Below are 21057 nucleotides of genomic sequence, written 5' to 3' on the forward strand. Positions count from 1 at the left end.
CAGTGATGACCAGCTTTATATTTTGTATGTCCTCACAAAATATAAAGCTGGTCATCACTGGTAGGTCATAGGTGTTTTCTGTATGTGTGAGATGCAGCCCCAGGATGGACCAGGGGTGGTTCTAGGGGATGGGTAGAAGGACCCTGTCCACACCTGTCTGGCCTCTAAACACAGAATCTTAATCTAATTTAAGAATCATGATGCAAATTCCTCACATTTTTTTGAACTAATAGATTGTGGGCGACTGCGGTGCAGGAAGGCAGAGCGGTTGTCCACCAATCTCGCAGTTGTCGGTTTATTCCCCAGTTCCTCCGGTCACATGTCAAAGTGTCCTTGAACAAGACACTGAACCCCAACCTAGTTGGTCCGGGTGAACGTTGGCCAGCTGCATAGCAGCTCCCCTGTGTATGAGTGTGTGTGTGATTGTGAGTGTGAATGGTTGAATAAGAAGCAGTGTAGAGCGCTTTGAGTGCCAATAGGTAGAAAAAAGCTATTTAACTGCAGACCAATTACAATTTAGATTCTTTCAAATAAATAAATGAAAATGACCAATGAAGACTTCTAAAAATGTGTTGATAATGCTCAAACTTAACTTATTTCTGCCACCAACAAAAAAAATGCGTTTACCTTTAAAGATGCTAATGGATGTTCTGGACCAAGTAAGCTCCAGTGAAAGGCAGCCAAGTCTTCATCAGGCAGTATGTGATTTCCTGTAAAACCCATGAAAGGACAGCTATGTTAGTCAAAATCACATGAACTATCACTTACTTTATATTGTGTCCATTGGTGTCATGCCAACCTAAAATTGATGCAAAAACGACAAAACGGTTGGGGTTGAGGTCAAGCTGCCGTGCCACTTCATGCATCAGGTACTGGTTGGTGGTGAGGTTTTTGCCGTTGCGGCTCAGTTTGAGGGCATGGGCACTAAAGTAGTATGGGATGTTGCACAGAGCATAGTCTGAGTCATAGGCCACGAGGCCGTGGAAGCCGTTCTCCCGACATAAAGCTATCACTTCCAGGTGGTGGTCCTCGATGCTCTGGACAACCTGAGGAGTGGCCAAGACAAAAAAAAAAAAAAAAGGGACTTTAGATGTACAGAATCTAAATACATTATTATGCAATTGAGAAAAGACTGTAGGCACAAACCAGGTTCAGATCTAAGACAGCTGCTGTTGTAGAACAAACCATGCACAACTGTTTAGATGCTTGAAGAAAGACACAACAGGCTACACAGGCCATCAACAAGAAGAGTTTAACATCTTACACATGTCACTGTATTGTGCACATAAGGCAGTTACTTGTATGGGCATAAAAATAAAAAGACAAAAGTCTTGATTATTTTTGCTTGGGCTGCACCAATCCAAGTTAATCTTTGCAACTCCAGATTATCTGCAGTGCCTGATCCTGGGTCTGATTCCTGTAGTTGAAAGTTGTAAACCACAGTGCATGTAACTCACTAGAATCATATATTTCACACTAGGTAAAATAAGACGCCAGCAACCTCACACAAACAAAATGCTATGTAATTAACAAATATGTATAGTATAGCTCTCAGTTGATCCGTCCAGAATTCTATCTCTGCAATGCTTGGACCCAGAGAAGAAATTTGCTGGCAAACTGAGATGCATCCTCATGCACTACAGATATTACGCTTAAACATGTATGATTTCTGCATGTGGCCACATTTATACTTTAGTAATAGCTGAGGCTCCCACTGCTGTCCATAATCTGTCAATTTCTTAGGTTATAAAATATCAAAAAAAATGGGCACAATATTGTATGTTTACCAATTTCTTTAAGTTTGATTTACTTTTTTAAACAGCTAACACATTGTGTGTCAACCACCAAACTAAATTCAGTCTGCTAATACTGTATGTTCCTGAGTAACTGGTGTCTGATTTCAGCTACTCAGATCAGTGAGTCAGTTGTTTTTTTCTCTGCTAAGACCAGACAAACATTTTGCCTTTTATTAATTATCAAACAAAATTGCATGCAGTCGTACTCTCAGGTGAGGTCGAACAATCAGAATAAGTTAAGTATTAAAGAGCAGGCCAATGACACCACGACTCGGACGGAGCACTGATTAACTTGGCAGAGTGTGGAAAGAGATTTTATCATGGCTTAAGGTGGCAGTGATGACATGGTGGGCAGCTAGCGCGCTAACCACGAAGCCTGCTAAAGTCTGCCGACAGTAGTCCAGGGTGGCTCTGATCAACAGGCATTTCCAGGCCGAATTTTCACTCACCCCGACACGGAACCTGAGGAGCGCCAGTCGGATGCAGTGCGCCATGCACACGGGAGGAAGGAACCAGACTTTGGGTGGTGGGGTGCCCTTGTTCTGGACGTGGCTGATGATCTGCTGGGCGGTCTGCTTGTCGTTCACCTGCCGCTTGACCCACTCGTGAAGGCGGCCTTTCTCCAGGGCGCCATTGAAGCACACCAGTAGCTCAATGTTGCCGTTAAAGCAGGCCTTAGAGAGGGCGGCCAGGTAGCCCAGCATGTGGTTCCACTGGCCGCCGCTGACCCAGTCCGTATAGAAGCCTCCGTAGAGCCGGTGGAGGCAGTTCTCGGCATCCACCAGCAACCTCAGCGGACTGTGAGGAGGTCTCCGTCCACCTCCTACCATACTCCCCTGGGCCAGCTTCTGAAGCTCCACCGGCACCACAGCGTTGGGGCAATGCTTTTCAATATACTCCTGGAAGCCTTGAACACCCATGTCGAGCTCTTGTTAGAGACGGAAACTTAAGAGATTGACTGTAATTTTTTTTAAAAAAAGCGAAATTTCAGAGGAAATTAAACCGGTGGAGGTTGAAGTGCGCCTCTGCCCCTGACAGTGACTGAGAACCGGTTGGAGGATGTGGTTATTGGAGGAGTTGGAATAATTTCGAAACAAACGAAGTACGGCTGCTATTTAGACATGACCAATTGATGGTGAGTATTTTTTATTTTTTTTGTTGGTTTTTTTTTTGTTCGTGGCTGCTGCCGTGTGTCGCTTCACGGAGCCATGTCTGAGGTTGTGATGTAAATGTGTCCGCGTGAGAGGGAGCGAGATGGGAGCATATGACGACATGACGCACGGGCGACGTACATAGCTACAACCGGGAAGTACGAGGCTTCACGCCTTCCTACGTCTGCTATGCTTTATTTCATGCAGTAAATGTACAAACGTGGTTAAAACAACTGTCCTGTTAATTGAGAGACAGATGTTTGGTTATTTAAACAAAAAAATCCTAAACATATAGACAATTGTAATAGATATAAAAAAAAACAAATAACAAAGATAAAAAGCCTTGAAACCTTGACTCAAAGTCATCAATTACACAATAAGAAATTTGCTCAGCAGTTGTATGATTAAAAAATTATTCTTGTTGATGGTAGTGTGCACATGGGTTTTATTATATTATTATTATCATTGTTGATTTTGCACAAACCAGAAAAACAAATTTGCAACAATATATCTGTGAAACTATATGGCATATATTCATCAAAAACATCCCCACCCCACTGCAGTTAGTTTTGTCTGTGGTAGGCTATATGAAGCTGCATGTACATGTACACAGAGTAATGTAAAGTTTGTCATTATCTCCAGAGGTTAAAACCAACCAATGAGTTTTTTCGTGTAATGCTGCAAAAGAATTTGCAAGTTTAACACCTAAAAAAAGATCTAAAATGATTGATTTATTTAAACGTTTGTGGAAAAAAGAGTGATTCCTGATCCGATGTGGTACCTACACCGTATGAGTAGGCTCATTCGAGATGAACTGAACGTGACCTGGAGCATCAGGGAGTGACAAGACTGACAGCTTCAACACTTTCTACATACTCAAATAATAAGTGGATAAGTGGATATAATTGACATTACACTATCTGACTGAGGCACTTAAAATGCTACACAGGTGATCTGTGTGTATAATTTCATTTCCATATGACTCATATATTTGACATGACATTGATTACATTTTTTTTGTCAATATTGATCACTTAGATTTTTAGACTGGCAGCACTAACCAAAACATTGCCCAGGGGAATGAGTACTGAGCATCTCCCTCAGGGACGCACCTGGTGGGTGAGCTGGGAATTGATCTTGCAGAGACTTCTGCATCCCGTCCTTCTGCTCTAGCCATTGAGCTACCAGGTCTCTATAGACAAGTCCAAGTAACGGTCTGTAGACTTTAGCAATAGCACAGGTGTTATCCTTGAATGTTCCCAGGAGCTGTGACCAGAATCCTAATGCCTTGTCTTCGTGCCATGTCAAGTTAGTGAGCTTCAGTGGAACTTGAAGTAATGTCAGTCAAGTACTGCTAGAGGGCAGCATACAATTAAGAACTGCATGTGTGTCGAAAGGAGGTGACTTATTTGATTTTGGGAACATTGCTTTCTTCTCACTTTGTGGTAGATTGTTTATCTTTAGACTAAAGGTAATAAAAAAAAAAATGTTTTTTTTTCATATTACCATGTGGGCCAATTCCACATAAAATTTCACTACGCTGTCAAACTACTCTGAAGGTCGAGTGTAAACCGATTTTTAAAAATTCAGCAAAACATAATTTAAATGCAATATTTTTATAACATGAGTTTGAAGTATTTGTCCTTCACTGGACTAAAGTTAATTATTACTCCAGTTTAGAGAGAAATAATGTACTTTTTACTCCACTGCCTTTATTCGAAAACCTCAGACTCTATTTAGCTTTACAGATGAGGATGACCAACTAATAAATACAAGTGATAAAGCTGATCTCCACCTCTTGTACTGATTAATTTGTGTACTTTAAAAATGATAATAAAGCTTCGCATTTAATGTGACTGAGCTGTGAATTTGAATCACCTCTGCATGTTTCCCTTAAGTTTCACAACCATCTGCATATTTATTAAAAATCTTTGCTATGTAACGTAAAGTACTACTCAGGCACACAGACGACAAAAGCTCCTGCCAACAAGTCTTTATTTTACACACCATAGTTAGGGTTAGTGTTTGCATTTATTGAGAATCTGTGTATAATGAGTTAATTAAGCTACTGCTGTCTCGAATCATTATATTGGAATGCAAATAACAAATGTTGGTTTCTTATTTCATGACCTATTTGTTTTTAATGCATTTATCATTGTGTGGAAACATTGCTATATAAAGCCAAACTGAAGCGTGCACCAGATGCTACGTGTGAATCACCAATTTAAAAATAAATACATAAATGTCCCACAACTCCCACAAGTGAAACCACCTAAGCTTGATTTTGTTATTTCTGAGGGAGCTCAAGTCTCTTTTGGTGAAGCTACTGTAATTAGAACTCTCTGAAAAATGTCTTTTGGAATCAGACCTTATTTTAATGGATCCAAGGTGAATAAGAGCACAAATTCAAAGTTTGTGTTGGAATTTTATCTGACATAATATGGGATTTGTAAACAGTACAAAACTGCCATTTCAGAACAGAATGATCACCGACAGATCTCCAAATCATTGGATTGGCAACTACGGATCTCCCTGTGCTTCCTCACTCGTATCTCCCCCAGGCAGCCTCTTTGGTCCTCACTCCTCCAAACACAAACAAGGGAACTGAGATGTCCTTAATGATGTGGACCAACGAGCAAAAATACACACATGCGAAAGTTACATCATCCGTTTGCTGGTGTACACATTACATTATTCCATTTTTATAGTTTTCTTAAAAATTAACATATATTCACCTATTTGACTCACGCCACTCTTAATGTTTGTAGACGTGAACATCTCTGAAGGAACGGGAAGAGGAAGTCACAAACGTTTGCCCTGCATAAATGCAGTTTTGCAAATTTCCTAAGAAAGATCAATAAATAGGTTTAGTTGATGGAATTAAATACATTCAGATCAATGCACTGGTTAATAAAAATGAATATGACTCAATTATACATGATTGTATAATTGTTTTCTTACCAACTCACTATTTTTATTTAGGTCTTCTAATCCACTCATATAAAACAGATAACTATTAAGGGTTTCAATTTAAATTAAAGCGAGATTGTGTAACTTGAGCTAGCGCCTGCTTGAAACTCTGATTCAGCTTTGCTTTGCTATGTTCAGACAATTGCCTTTATGAAATAACAAATAAGAATGCTAATAAACTTAGCTACTACACATCAGAAGGGCACTTCAATATGCAGCAAATTCAGTGAAATAAGTCGATTTCTATGATTCTGTGTCACAGGAGGCTTCGACCACATCTCCACAATATAAAATTCATTAAACACAGTTCTATTAGAAATGTAAAAATGTATATTAGTTGTGCAATGTTCAACCAGGTGAGTTTTTGTTATTAAGTCTACAACTTATTTTAAACATGTTGCTGAAAGCAATTTTTGAATCAAATTAAGAGATTTTGATATATTGTCCTTGTACTATTTACAATCATAAACAGGTTTGAAATGTTTTGAAAATTGCCACCTTCTCTTTTAATTTACATTTTACAAAGTGCCCAAACTTTTCTTTCAATGTTGTTTGTAATCAGCTAAATTAATTTCCTTTTACGGCAGTTGGTTAGACATCAATGAAGCAACATAAAAAAGTTTTCAGTTTTTAATTTAACATCAATTAAAAATGAAAATGTGTTCTCATTTTTGTGCCAAGAAACATGTGGGAATATTTAACATATCTTTTAGAATATTTACAGACATATGCACAAAAAGTAGACAGAATCAACTACTACTGAAGTACAGTAAGTACTGTATCTACACAATAAAGTAATTAAATCCATAAAATGTCCAAATAGCAAACAGTTTTCAGAGAACATACAATTGTCGTAATATATATAAAACAAACAATATGTCATATTTTATACTGAAATTGCATTTAAAATAGCCTTGAGTACAGTATAATAAATGTGCAATTTATATTAAAACTCCACTGTGTCACTGATTTTAGTACAAATATAGCTTCCTATTTGAATTGTTCCACTTTCCCTGGTAACTTTTTCTAACATCATCAGCATTTTAACCACAACTTGTAATTATTATTTAGCTACAAGCAATGGCTGTTCAATGAACTTTGAAATGCATTAACAAAGTAGTTACAGACATACAGTAGTTAATTAAATGACTATAATAAACCAAAAGTCCTGCTGTACAAACAAACGTGCCCTCTCAGAGGTCAAGCGATGTCCGAATGTGCACGGCTCTTTGGGCCAGTTCCTTTGCAAACTCCTGAGCCTCGTCCAGAGCTTGCTTTTCTGGGTAGTGCAGCGCTGCTTTCTTGGTGGCTACGGCCAGTTGCTTCAGTAGAGCACACAGATGGTTGCTCTTACATAGAAGGCTCTGGTTGGACCCTTCACGTTGGGCTTCCCTGCACAGGGTGTCCACCAGTCTTTGGCCCACCATGATAACCAGCTTGCTATGTGAGATGAATTTCTCTGGAGGGTGGCCATCCTGAATGCTGCACACAAATCCACTGATTGCCTTCTGAAGAGCACCAAAGTAGAGCCGACAGTGCTCCGACATAGAGGATGATTGACCTCTTGTGCCACTGCTGGACTCAGAGGAATGATGCTTGATTTCAGCCTGAGCAGTGGGAAAATAAAAGAAGAAGAAGACAAAATATTACACTTCAGTGGCTTCTCACAAGGTTTTGACCTTAACTGAAGATAGACATTAAAAATTCAAAAACACTTCCACCTCACCTGTGGTTTCTTAAAGACCGGTGTGACATTTGGTTTGGGGTTCCTCTTCTCTTCCTTTTCTCGCTTATCCGTTTTACTTTCGGTCTGCAGAAACATCGAAAGCAACAACATTAGATTGTTAATTATACTGGGATATATCTAATTTAAAGTCCAAACTCATCCATTTACCATACTAATTTTCATTATATGTTAATGAAAGTGGTTGAAACTTTTACCTGTAACTCCACATAGTCATTGTCATCCTCCACTATGTCCCCTCCTTGTTCCCTTCTGTTAGGACTTTTCTTTTTTTCTGGCTGACCTGTGGTGTTGAGAAGCTCTGGATCTTTTTGAGGAGGTCTGAACAGAAGTTTACCATTGGCATTGATGATGGACACCAGGCGCTTGACATCTTCTGGAACAGTGCGTGCCACCATAACAAAGCGCTCCAGTTGATCAGGTGTTTGGACCCTCTCTGGGTCCTGGCACAATGTGTTGAGGGGCCAGCCAGCTATGTTCAGAGCACCCACTGTTTGTTGGAGGATCACACCTGAGTCCTCCACAATAGACAGCTGCTTATAGAGTCTTGTCTGAAGATTGGCATCAGTCAGACGACGAGCATTACCCTTAATGTCCAGTGTGAAGTTTAGGAAGCATGTAAGAGAACATGCAATTCCTTCTGCTGCTTCTCTGATCTCCTTTAAATGCTTCTCGAAATGTTCCCGGCTCCTCCAGTGACTGCTGACAAATTCCATGAGCCGAGGCACTGTCCTACAAATGGACTCCTGCAGGTCCAGAAGCCGGCGGCAGGCCTCATCCTGACTTAACGTCACTTCTCGTAGGGGCTCTGGAGAAGACGAACTCAGAGCCAGAGAGTCACAAGAGCTAGTGGATGAGCTGGAGGCTGTGCTTATTCTTTGACTGTCTGCTGGTGTGGCATGCAGAGGTCTACCTTTCTCATTGTCTTCCTGCACCAATGACTCCCCAGTTCCTGGAAACTCACGGAGAGATGTACAGGGCAGAAAGTTACGCATGCACTGCACTCTTTTGAGTTCATGCGCATTGTTTGAGTCAACCCTGCACTCAAGGGGTATATGATCACTTGGATGACCATGGGGAACTAGACTTTGGGGTTCCTCTTGGGGCAGAACAGAATACACCGACTTCTCTGTGGGTTTGTGATTTGGTGGTTTGTTATAAAATGCGATTCTTGGGAGCTCTTTCGGTGGACTCTGGATCTCAACGGGAATGGGTTTTGGTACATCATAAATTAAGGGAGTTGGACTGTATTTTTGAAAGGGCAAAGCACATGTAAGAAGAGTGCCTTGGGGTGGGCTTTGTTTCTCTAGACATACTGGCACATCATAGATCCACTCAGGCTTGTGAGGGTTAGGAAGGGTGCTGTAGCCACCAATCGTTTTCTTTTGGACTTCTGTGGCTGAGGGAACAGGGATATCGTAGTTTGGGTCCTGAGGCAAAGGTGGTGGAACTGCATAAACCTGTAACAAGAACAAGGTTGTCAGTGTCTCAGTTGTGCATGAAAAAAGGCTTTTAGAAATAATCTCTATCTAGTGGAAAGTAAGTGCAGTGGTGAAGAATTGGTAACAAAAAAATTGTTGAAAGAAAGGCTGCATTTCAAAGTAAGCTTGTCATATGTTCCTTGTGTCATTAATCTCTCCAAATGTCAGAAACTTACATAAGAGTCTGCTGGACTGCTACACCTTAAACTCTCTGGAGAGTTGAATCTTTTCTCCAGTTCCAAATCTGGAATCAGTGAGTATTTCCGTGGCATAGGTTTTGGAATTGTACATTCCTGCAAATAGAAAATTACAATTACAGCTAATATATCAGACCAGTTGCAGTATATCTGCAAAAAAAAAAGGCTCTACTTTAGGCCCTTAGTGTTTTAAATATATTCAGGAGCTCACAGTTAAAAGCGAAGCTCGTCTCGCTTGGATCGGGACATCATAAACTTCCCCTTTTGGACCGGGCATGGTGCTGAAGAATGAAGGCTGCAAACAAGACAAAGAGGTTATAATAGTGGGTTTGACTGGCAACACTTGCACTGCTTTGATCAGGGCATCATCTACCTCATTGACCCCTGCATCAACACTTTTATGGGGACAGGCCTTGCTCTGAAGCCTGTTGAGAGTGCCAGACAACCCCATTATGCATGCACTTTGCCAATTAGCATAGCTCTGTAATAGAAACCATGCTACCCGTTGAATATTGGGTGGCTACAGTAGAAGAAAACAGAACTCCCCTGGAGCAGGAGAGGGAATGGTGAACATATGGGTGTATATCTCTCTGCTTTCTGCTCATACAGACACTTAGGGATCCCTGGCGGAATTGGTTGCTGTTTGCAGTTAAATGTGTCTGAAGTCTGTGTCTGTTTGTCTTTTACAGGCCCATAAAGACTCCAGTGCTGCTGCCCGTTCCCATGAAGGGGCCCCTAGTTCCCATCTGTAAGCTCTTTTGCCAGCAGGGGTTTCACAGCATCGCATTTCTGCAACAGTCTACCTCTCTAATCATGAGAGTTAGGAAATGAACCAACTCTGACCTTAGAACCCCGTATTCAGTGTTTTTCTTCCCCTTTTTTACAGAAAGTTATTGTAACTGTCACTGTAAAATTGTACAAAAATGTCCAGTTATCCAAATTTTCAACATGAGAAATTGAATATTATATATATATATATATATATAAAGCCCCTGAACTGTTTTCTACTGTTACTTGTTAGAATATGTTGCTCCAAAACCTGTATATGTCATTCAGCATTAATAGTGTCCTTACAGATGTATAATATAATATACAGTATAAGGTGTGTGCATTATATTCTTATACTGCAGTATCACATGCATGTCAACACAAGTCAGATGGTCACTCTCCAATTGTTTTGGAAACTCATTTCCAAATGAACACAGAATGACATTTGTGAAATAGATAGATTTGTGAATAAAATATGTTGTACCTTGTTCCCATCAGGTCCATCTGTGCTTCGCTTGAGTGGCAACGGACTTTTTGATGCCAATAAAGGAGTGGATGGGACCTTGTATATCATGTCCATGCGTTCATAGGCTGGGCTGGGTGCCGGTCGAGGCATGCTCGGAGTCTGATAGATGTTTTGAATCGTGCTGTCAGCTAATTTGGATTTTTCTGTGACGTGGTTTAAGGAGCCTGCACTCACTGCAGTGTGTGGTAGAAGCTGCAATCTGTTTCCAGGGGCCAGGCCGTGCCGTCCATATAGCGAGCATATCCACCATCCACTGGAGCCAGCAATGTTCTGATCAATCACCGTGAGGATGTCGCCTTTTCTGAAAGCCAATTCATCTGGACACTCTGCAGTGTTGTCATACAGAGCTTTGGCAAGTTTGCTCTAAAATGAGAAAAAAAAAGAAAATGGAGGTAGCATTTAGAAATAAAATGTACTGCACCTGTGGGCAAGTGAAATATTTGACACCTATTCATATAATCTTCATAAGCAAAGGTTCTTATTTGCACCATACTTATCCACATATAAATCATGTTTTACATTCAATCAGTTTTGAATTGGAACAACATCTATTCCACAGGTCTTGAACTTGAGCTTTTGAATATAGAAATGTGTCTTTTTTGTGGCTATACATCTATTGCATGACAACATTTCCTGTTGTAGAATGTTGTTACAAGTTGCACATCTGAGATGTCAACAGATGCACAAAGACAATTTTAACCATTTTATTCTATAAATCATAATCAAAAACTCATAACTACTTTGACTATGAAACTAACAAAAGGAAATTAAAGGGGAAGATTATTTCTCTTGAATGACGTCTTTGCTCTTTATTTTCACTTCCTACAAAGATATAAATAAGTTCCTTCAAAGCTTCCTCTTGCAGCCCTCCAAGCATTATGTACAAAATAAGCAGACGTGTACAAATTGAATGTTATTTGTAGTTTGCCGTAGAAAAATGATAATGTACTAACAACCAATGTACCAAGTTCAGCTACATGGGATAACCACAAGCACTGGCATGAGAAATTTAACCTCTTTGCTGTGGTGGCTGTTATTCTGAGAAAAAGCATTTTGTGAAAAAGGAAACATTAATCGAAACCTTAACCATAGGGCAGCGCTTAAGTGACAGCCAGCAACTTGTGGTTTGACTTACTTTGATGCCAGACACAGAAATAAATATAACATTTTTCTTTTTAGTCACCACGTCAAACATGAGCTGTGTGTTCAGACCAGTGATAAAAAGCCTGGTTCTGAAGTTAACGTTTCCACAATCGGCTGCCAAGCTGGATAACACAACGGTGACTCATACACATTTCATACTTTTCAGGAGAAATGCAAAATATCACAAATTATGATATAAAACATTCTCTGGCTGCAGAATATTCTTGTTTTCTGAAAAATAAACATACAAAAACTGTAGTTTCATGTAATAAATGGAAGGTCATGGTGTGCAATGGATGTTCCCTTTGGAATCCTTAAGTGCAGTCATTATTTGAAAAAGGTCCATTCTGCTAAAAAATAAGAATCTGACTTCTGACGTTTTGAGCTGGTCCTGGTGCAGTGTTTCCCACTATGGCAATATTACTTGGTCAACAAAGTTCAGCTGAAAATCTGAGTCACAGCCATATTTTTAACAGGTGAACAATGGCTGCAAACTGATTGACTTGAACAAGCCTCTGATGAGTCGATCAGCATGTCGTTTCTGTAAGGGATTGGTTCCAACTTTAGACCCAATAATGCACCAGACACAAGTACTCAGTTTAAGAAGTTTATTAAAAGGAGATAGTTGGCAAAAGCAGGATGGAGATGTAGTAATCGGTCATCCAACTGGCCCGGTGGTGCTGTACTCTGGGGTATGAGAGATCAGTATTTCAGTAATGACTTGTGGGAAATTGAGTATAGAATGAATGAGACTTATTAGAGTGAGTGGGGAGCAGAGCGGAGCCTGGAGGAGAGTCAGGGGTTTATGAGGAAAAGTTGAGTACGGTCCTGGCAGTAGAGGTAGATCTTTAGACTCAGCAAGGATGAGTGATTTGATGAGAAGGTAGGAAACAGTGGCAAGGGGGTCCGCTGGGGGAAAATGTAGTGGACTAGTGGTGTCGTGGATCCGCACAAGTACTCACGAGTCAGCTGGTGAGTGCTGGTTAAACCTTTGACACGTGGAACGTGGGATGGATCCTAAGCGTTCTGGGTAGCTCGACAGCCACAGGGTTGAAAACTTTGGAAATGGGGAAGGGACCAACAAGCCAAGGTGCAAGCTTCCTGCTCTCCACCCAAAGGGAAAGGTCCGAGGTGGAAAGCTAGACTTTCTGACCAGGAGCATACTCTGGGGCAGGGGGAGCCTTGATTGCTCTTCGCCAGGCGAGGTGACAGCATCATACTGCAGCAGTGGCCAATGGAAACAAGGCATCAGTATCACGGGTGGAGAACAATGGTGGTTGATAACCATACATGACGTGAAGGGAGGTGAGACCTGTGGCTGCTGATAGAAGGGAGTTGTGTGCATACTCCACCCTGACCACACTTCTTGACCACGTGCGGTTGTCTGTACCACTACTGCTATAGTTTAACTTCTTCCCACAGTAGACGCAGACTTGTTTCCAGTTTCTGAATAAGCCTCTCAGATTGGTAAATGGTCTGCACTTACATCGGAGGACAAGCTGACTGAGATCCCCAGGTGACAGAACTCCACCCAGAACTTGGCTGTGAATTGGGGTCCTCGGGCCATGAAGGTAGTGGGTAACCTGACCTGACTTCTTCAACCTGATTTAACACCTTTGGGATGAACCGTAATGGACACTGTGAGGACGTTTTATCACTCAGCAACAGCACTTGACGTTCGTTTTGCTTCTGTGAATGTAACTCTGCAGGCGCGTTTTGGTGAAGGAGCAATGTTGCTTCTCTAATCGCATAAGTTCAAGATGTCGACAAACATTTTGTCATGTCTCACCATCTACAGCGCTGACTCATATAAAGAAGTTAAACTAGGCCTCAAGCAGACTCATAAAACAAAACAAACACACACCAGTCTCAGCTGATAAGCCTGTGTGTGTGTGTGTGAGGAGGGGGTGTTCTGCTTGCTTTGCCCTCTTACTGGTGAATCCTCTTCAACAAAGAGGCCATTCACCATCAGAGCCCAAAACACTCAGCACCTGTTAGGATGCAGGGCTGTGGAGCACACTGACCACAGCAGACCACAGCCGCCCCCCCCCACACGCACACACACAAACACACACACTCAGTATACACACACACACACACACTCAGCAAACTCCCTTCCTAATCCTCTGGGTCATGCTACAGACATGCAGGCGAAGTCCACAGGGGTCAGATGACACTCAGCGTCTGCACCACCAAGATTTACGTTGTATTTTCTCCTTGGAATCATCAGGATACTACGTTAACATGACATTGGTTTCAGTTTAAGGCAAATCGCTAGAAATTCGGCTTGTGTTAACGAATTCTTAAGTCCATCCAAGGCTTTGTAACGTGTGTGTTAACCTTGAATTGTTTCTGATATGAAACAAATACAATTTAAACCACAGCCTCTATAGTAATTGGTGCCACTTGCCAACGACTTGTCTACATTTCATATATAGCCATGTCCCAGCTATTAGGGTCACTCATTAGCAGAATCTCGCACCTCACTTCATGCTCTTTTTACTTGATCGCCATGTAGAGTAACAAAGTACATTTCAGCTGTGACTCTTTTGGATTCCTGCACACGCCTGCTTGTGCTGATCAGCCCCTCTGACAGCTGGCCTCCAGCACTTTAACCGCACAGCTGTCTCGGCCTCTCCCTCCCCATCTCCTGCTTCTCCTGTTCACAAATGAATATTGGCCCTTCAGACACAATGCAAGAAATGTTTGTACAACTCTGGGCTTGGAGCTTCGCATCAGCCAATAAGCCACTTGAGGCCAATTGTAGCTACTTCTCCAATGAAAACCAAATCAGGTATCGGGTTATTTATTGGATTGTTTTGCTTTCGGGTACAAAAAAGTTACATGTCTGGTTACAACTTATCATTATTACTTATGTTATATATGTTTATTTTATTGTATGTTCTCTCAATCACTGAAAGGGCCCAAAGTTATTCCCCCGTATTGACACTGTACTGAGGGAAAAATAATAAATTCTACCCAGAGCTTTAAATATATATGATTATACTGATCTGTTGATTGTTTGTTTAATCTAAGAAATAAAAAGAAAATGGAAAGAGTTTTTTTTTTTGTCCTTATCCCGTGAGCTCATTGCTCGAGTAATGTACTAAAATATGTCAAATATGCTCCCATTAGCCGTCAAAGCTACAGGAACAAACCACTTGAACTAAAAATCAAACATTTATTTTGTTATCGACTGCTGGTGAGTTCACAGCGGGTTTCAAACGTACAATATACAACTTTTTGGAATCAAGGTAGCAGTAGCATGAGACTCAAAACCTGTTGACTCTGCTCCGCTCAGCTTTCAGGTATTTCAGTCCTTCGGTGGCATAAATTAAATTAAATATCAGTAACCAAGCAGAAACGACTGGCCTTCTCTGATTGGTTCCAAGGACTCAAAGAGCAAAATGTCCCTGCAGAGCTGCCAGTGCTGCCCTGAGATGCTGGATCACAGAAGCCTTGGATGGTACCTCGTCAAATTGAGACAACGTTTGGAGCATTTATATATTAAAAATGTATTTGGAACACAAATGGCATTCTCGAGCTTTCCCAATGTGAGTCATTGAAGGTCTGAGGTGATTTATCCTCAGCATAATTCTGTTGAGACTGGTGATTGCTCATGTAACCAGCCTGAAGCCACTGACGTACAACTATCAGGTATTTCATAACGGCTCTGAGAGATGGAAATACCCCCTTTTGAAAGAGTTACACTGTCAGGTAAATAGCAACCATTTTCCATATCGTTAGACATCACCTGCAGAGACGCACTATGAAGTAAGCGTCCCAGTGAAAAAGAACCCAGCTCAGGAAGTGGTTCCCAGTGTGGGAATGACACCTTCTTGGTTCCCCTCTGACCTTTTGCCACCGGCAGTCAGAAGACGACCCCCGGGGTCAGGTCAGCACCTCCATCATCATACAATCAGACAATCAGGCCCAGCGCAACAATAATAGTGGCAGTGAACAAATCTTTCACACACTAAAGGTTCAGGGAAATTTAAAATATAAAATGTCCCAGACAGAGGAAGAAGGGTCTAAAAGATGAGGCAGAGCAAATATTTAAGATAATGTCCTCTTTTTTTTGTTGTCTTTTTTTTTTTTTTTTTCAGGCAGGAAGTCAGCCTGTAAATATGACACGTCAGACTTTCCCACAGTATAAAAGATGGGGACAGACAAGGAGGAAAGATAGGCCTAGAAAACAGAGGGGAAAATACTGAGCGAGACGTTTGGTAAACCAGTAAATTATCTCTCAGCATGTTGGGAATTTGTTCTTGGATGATCAGTTTTATCATCTTAAATGATCCTCAGATGTGCTCCTTGGAAAAAAAAGACCATCTTTGTCAACTTTCTTTCCAACCCAAACACTTTTAGGACGAGGCTCTGTGGCAGTGACACTGACTTGCCACAGCTGCCCTGGTATTTCCTGTATGGGAACTGGGGAGAACTATGTCAAAATCTCAAACACAAACACACACAGCAGATGAAAACTTTTAACTTAAGGGCCTTTTGGTGGATAATCAACATTCCAAATAGACAGCAAATCTTTCTTTTCACAAGAAAAACAGGGAAGAAAAAATACGAGATTTCTGAAGTAAATGTAATGTCTAACAAATGAATGTGTTGTGTTTTGGACGCAAATCTCAAAACTTTCTTTACGCTGATCTGATCAGTGTGACTCGTGTGAAAGTCAATATTTGTAAGTAAATAACTTGTCTCCACCAGTGTCTGTCCTCTTTTACTCTAATGAAATTGGCTTTTCTCATGAATCACTATATTTTAGGAGAATCTCAATACGTGGGACGAAGACACAACTACAAAATCTTCCTGTTACACATGAAAAGTTGATTTCATAAGCAACAGAGCATCATTTGTCAATTTCTCACACTCTGCTGCTGCAGCTTGGTCTGCTGTGACTCGTAGTTTGTAGTGACGGATGCTACCGAATGTGTGCTTAGTCATTTGTCCTACGTCTCCGCTTGTGACACTGTTGCTAAAGAACTTTATCGGGCAGCACAGGACATTAGATCACTGCTGCAGCTCAGTGTCAAGTGTGAAAGAAAACCAACAAAAGGTGCTTTGGCTTCAACGGATAATTGTTGCCCGTGAGAAACGGAATGTGGGTTTCTTGTAGCTAAAGAGAAAGAAAAGGTGCCAAGTAGTGAGTAGTTTCAGCTACAAGAACATGAAATTAAAATATTTCATTGTGCACTTTGTATGTATCTGGAGGATTTGAAAACTACAAGTATTTGTGTGGGAGGTTATGTCCTAATTGTTCCTTTCCAAAAAAGGAATTAATGGAACGTCTTTCTTTTTGAGCAGAAAGCAAAACCATGATGGCGACTTCTTATTTGGAAAAGAAGTGCTCCCCCATCATCACAGCATTGGAGTTACACTCTTAGTTTTACGATGACACTAGATCCGTACAGGGCCTGAGACATAAGCACAGATCCACAGAGACCAGAACACATTAATTTACCCAAATGGACAAACCTAGGGGGTGAACTGTGCCTTAGTACTAAAGCTCACGTGGACATCTTCCAACATTTAGGAAAATGTCCTTCTTTAAAGGACTTGAACCTTCAAACCCCCAGGCTTACAGACTACTGTGTGTCATGGTTCCACTAGGGATTGAACCCAGGACCTTCTGAGTGTAAAGCAGACGTGATGACCACTACACTATGGAACCACTACAGCAAGTAAAGGAAGCTTCAGTGTTTTCATGGGCACCTGACTGTTGTTTCTTTAACTAAAGGTAAAAAGCTATTTCTGTCAAACTTTGGGATTTTCAGCATAGAAGAAGGAGATGGGGACATTTAAAACTTTGTTAAATGATGGCTAACACATCTAACATGCTAACTTTTCATCGACGTCAATCTACATCATCTACAACGGCATGAAGGATCATTACAGTCACCACCACAATAATGAAATCTCGAACTGCCTCAATCCTCCATCCATTTATTATCTGTAGCTGCTGTGCTGTTCAGGGTCGGGCGCGGTCGTTGTCATGGGGCAAGAGGTCGACAGGTCTCCATTCTATGTCAGGGCCGACACAGAGAGACATACAAATACCATTCACACCTATGGGAAATTAAACTAACACCAGTGTGTTTGGACTGTGGGAGGAAAGGGAACGTGCAAACACAGAAAGGCCACGATCAGTCGGGACACGGAAGTGCGAACACCAGTGGCCGCTAACCACTAAGCCACCTACTACTACTTATACACCGTTTTCCGAACACACGTTTTCAAGCTAATAATCATAATTTGAACGACGTTAGGTACTGCTGTAGTTTGCATGATTCATCTAATCTGAATAATCCGAAAAATATATAGTATATACTTACGTACAGTACTTAAATCAATGTACTGTGTTAAATGCCACCATGAATGTACAGTGCGGCTGAAAAGCAAGTCCGTCAGGCACTTGACAGTACAGGCGGATGACAGATTGGACAGTGTGAGGAGCAGATAACCAGCAGGCTCACTGCTGTGTGGCAAGAGCTTCGTCTATCAAACAGCTCACACTGGTTTTATTTATATACTGACATTTCCTCATTTTCATCTTCTGCCTTTTGTGACTGTGGTCACTTTGTTGCTTTACTCATGGCTAAACTACACTATAAAACACTTTATATTAACTGGCTGAGATTGTGTGTGAAGCAATGCTGAACATTTGTTTCTACCCACAATCAGTACATAGAGGGGAAAACGTTATTTTTGAGAGGTGGAGGAAGGCTGGGAGAGGTGTCTAACATTTAAAATTGGGTTTCCGATTTGCACCATTTTACTAGCCAGTGTTTTGCGACAGGTCTTTGTTCTATTAACATACACTATCTGACACGCAAAGACAAGCACCCACTGCAGCATGTGGCTCCAACTTCCTTCCAGTGGCATCAGGCTATGACACCATGACTCAAGATTAGTAGTGGCTGCAAAAGGCACATGATGACAACGGACGCCAACTAATTAGCTCATGTAAAAATGATGCTGAGAGCTCTGGAAGATGATTCTTTTTATCATTATGCTGTTGTTGCCCTGTTAAAATCATTCAAAAACAAATATGTAGCGATATATTAAGATACAATTTTGCAGAAGGAAATGCAATCAACTTTGCAAAAGTTCGGAAGTAAGTACAACATGTTCATGGCTCCACAGGACAATGGACATTATAAGTATCATCAGCACAAGGAGTATTAAGGGCAGCTGATGCCTTCTACGGCACAGTAACTCATCTTCATTTGTTCTGGCACCACTGCAAGAGCTCTTAGAGGAGAACTTTGGTTATTTTGGAAGTAATTTGAATTGTGCACAGCACAACACAAATGCAACACTAAATCTCTTCTCAAATCATGTTTGGTCTTTCAGATTTAGCGTGTTTGTCTGACTTGTCCTCTGGTGTTGCCAAAAAACATACAACACATGGCTCCAGTGGATGATATATTTCTTTATTTCATTTACCTTAGAGGACATTTTTTTTCCACTGGCTCTACTGTCGGGGCACAATTTTGGTATTTGTTTATCCTTTTGAGGAAACTGCCAACCCCCCCCCCCCCCCCCCCCCCCTATCCCAGACCCCAGACCCCAACCCCATGAATCCGCCTATGGGAGCAATAAAGCCTAACCAACAGAATACAGCTGTGAATCTGCATCGACAGCTTTCATGTTACAGATCGTTGTAGAATCTATAGATCAGAGCAGCTTCAAACTGTGTGATAGAGAACGTCAGGGCTGCAAACCCACATCCTTATTCTCTAAACATTTATCCACAGAAATAGTTGTGGAAAACCCCCCCTGCAGTTGCAATTTCTATATTACATAACGTCTATCTGTTCATCCTTTTATTATCCAGCAAAGTGATTCACATACCTACTGGCACCACTGACCCTGCTCATTTTGTTTTCCAGTCTTTAGTCTCCTGCTAATTTTCTTCATCGCTTTACATCCTTTTCTGTCAGTCGAAAATCCTCGACTGACAGAAAAGGATGTAATGTGACAACCCCTCTCTTGCTTTTACAAGTAGATTATTGCATCATTATCGAGACAAAAGACAGATGCTGAATCAGAACCGGGACGATTATTTTATACTTCCTTCAGTGGGATGTGAAGAGGAGGCTGCTCAGACTTCATGCCAACCTCCTGCTGTGCGTGTGAAGCCCTTATGTCTATGTCTACACAGCAGCAGCAGCAGTATACAATGCATCCCCAAAAATAGCTTCCACAGTACTAAAACATTTGGATACTAAAGCCCACATTATGGAAAGGAAGTGACATTGCTTGAACTGACAGTTAGTCATGAGCCAAATTGGTCTTTTGTTATATAAAAAGAAGCGATGAATCAGATGAATTTGGCTGCTCTACAGAGGGAATTGTCACAGTGATGCATCTTTCCCTCCACCGAGAGATACACATAGTTCCTGGGAAGCTTTTGGAAACACTGTCCCCCCTAAGACCACCAGTCTCCAGTCTGACAGAGACAGAGATTGCAGCACAAATCCTCTTGTTGCACTAATATTTTCCCCATCTGCTGTGGGCTCCCTTCAGTCATGTTGCACATCCATTCTACCATCTCTCATCAACCTGTAACCCGATTTACAAAGCAAGTGCACCACTGCCATTGAGAAATCCAACTTCTCAACACAAACTTTTGCAACGCACCCAGTCGGGTTAGTAGTCTGAATGCAAGTGTGGGAACCGGCGGTTCAGCACAGACACACACACACACAAGTCTGATCGGCTGGGTTTGAACGACGGCTAACTGGTAACTGTTGTTATTCCTAAGCCTGTGTAAAACCCACGGAGCAGAGCTGATCGCCTCCCTTCTAATGGTTTGTGTGTCAATGAGCCTGGTGAAGTCTCACTCTGCACTGTGTGCCCGGATCAGCCCTCTCAGGTTACAGCCTGCAGTGCGCTGTGCGGGTCTGTGTAGGAATAAGTGGTAGCTGACACCACGGGTTAAAGGGACGTCCCAGCAGGTGGTGTACAGGGACATTCCGATAGATAGGAACGACATTACGGCATAAATCCAAAGTCTTTGAAATGAGCCCTTATGACGCTAATGTTGAGGAGGTTTAAAGTCCCAGCTTGTGGAGCAGCAGCAGTACTCACCATGTTGTTTAAGCAGTTGTGTTCCACAAAGTAAAATAAGTCAGTCCAAAGAAGGTTAGTTATTACTGAACCATCTCAATCGTGCATGAACACACTGGAGGATTCACTCCTGCGCTGTGTTTCTCACAGGAATATTCTGAGCGCACATACTGAGCTGTCACTAAAGAGCCACACGG

The 21057-nt window shown here is 41.5% G+C and overlaps 2 protein-coding genes, 1 long non-coding RNA gene and 1 other non-coding gene across 5 annotated transcripts in view; 1 reads left to right on the forward strand and 3 right to left on the reverse strand.

Moving 5' to 3' along the window:
- LOC137127480 (constitutive coactivator of PPAR-gamma-like protein 1 homolog) overlaps positions 1–3030 on the reverse strand; it is an 18496-nt gene extending 15466 nt beyond the window's left edge. For both annotated transcript variants that reach the window (XM_067504486.1, XM_067504485.1), the window contains exons 1-3: positions 2246–3030; positions 800–1046; positions 628–710 (exon numbers count right to left, since the gene is read on the reverse strand). In XM_067504486.1, the coding sequence (XP_067360587.1) occupies positions 628–710; positions 800–1046; positions 2246–2716 (801 nt within the window). In that variant the 5' untranslated portion in view covers positions 2717–3030. The remainder of the gene's footprint in view (positions 1–627; positions 711–799; positions 1047–2245) is intronic.
- Positions 2791–10746, forward strand: LOC137127483 (uncharacterized). Its single transcript, XR_010914438.1, has 3 exons — positions 2791–2931; positions 10029–10087; positions 10606–10746. It is a non-coding gene; the product is annotated as an uncharacterized lncRNA (long non-coding RNA).
- cass4 (Cas scaffold protein family member 4) lies at positions 6465–21041 on the reverse strand. Its single transcript, XM_067504487.1, has 7 exons — positions 20882–21041; positions 10592–10996; positions 9551–9634; positions 9319–9435; positions 7859–9121; positions 7644–7727; positions 6465–7524 (listed from the first exon to the last, which is right to left on the reverse strand). Exons 1-7 carry the CDS (start codon positions 20882–20884, stop codon positions 7111–7113), a joined length of 2370 nt encoding a protein of 789 aa, XP_067360588.1. The 5' UTR covers positions 20885–21041; the 3' UTR covers positions 6465–7110.
- On the reverse strand, positions 17387–17459 carry trnav-uac (transfer RNA valine (anticodon UAC)). Its single transcript has one exon. It is a non-coding gene; the product is annotated as a tRNA-Val (tRNA).
- Positions 21042–21057: the final 16 nt, after the last annotated feature.

Source organism: Channa argus, chromosome 5 (genome assembly GCF_033026475.1).
Source record: "Channa argus isolate prfri chromosome 5, Channa argus male v1.0, whole genome shotgun sequence".
Lineage (NCBI taxonomy): Eukaryota > Metazoa > Chordata > Actinopteri > Anabantiformes > Channidae > Channa > Channa argus.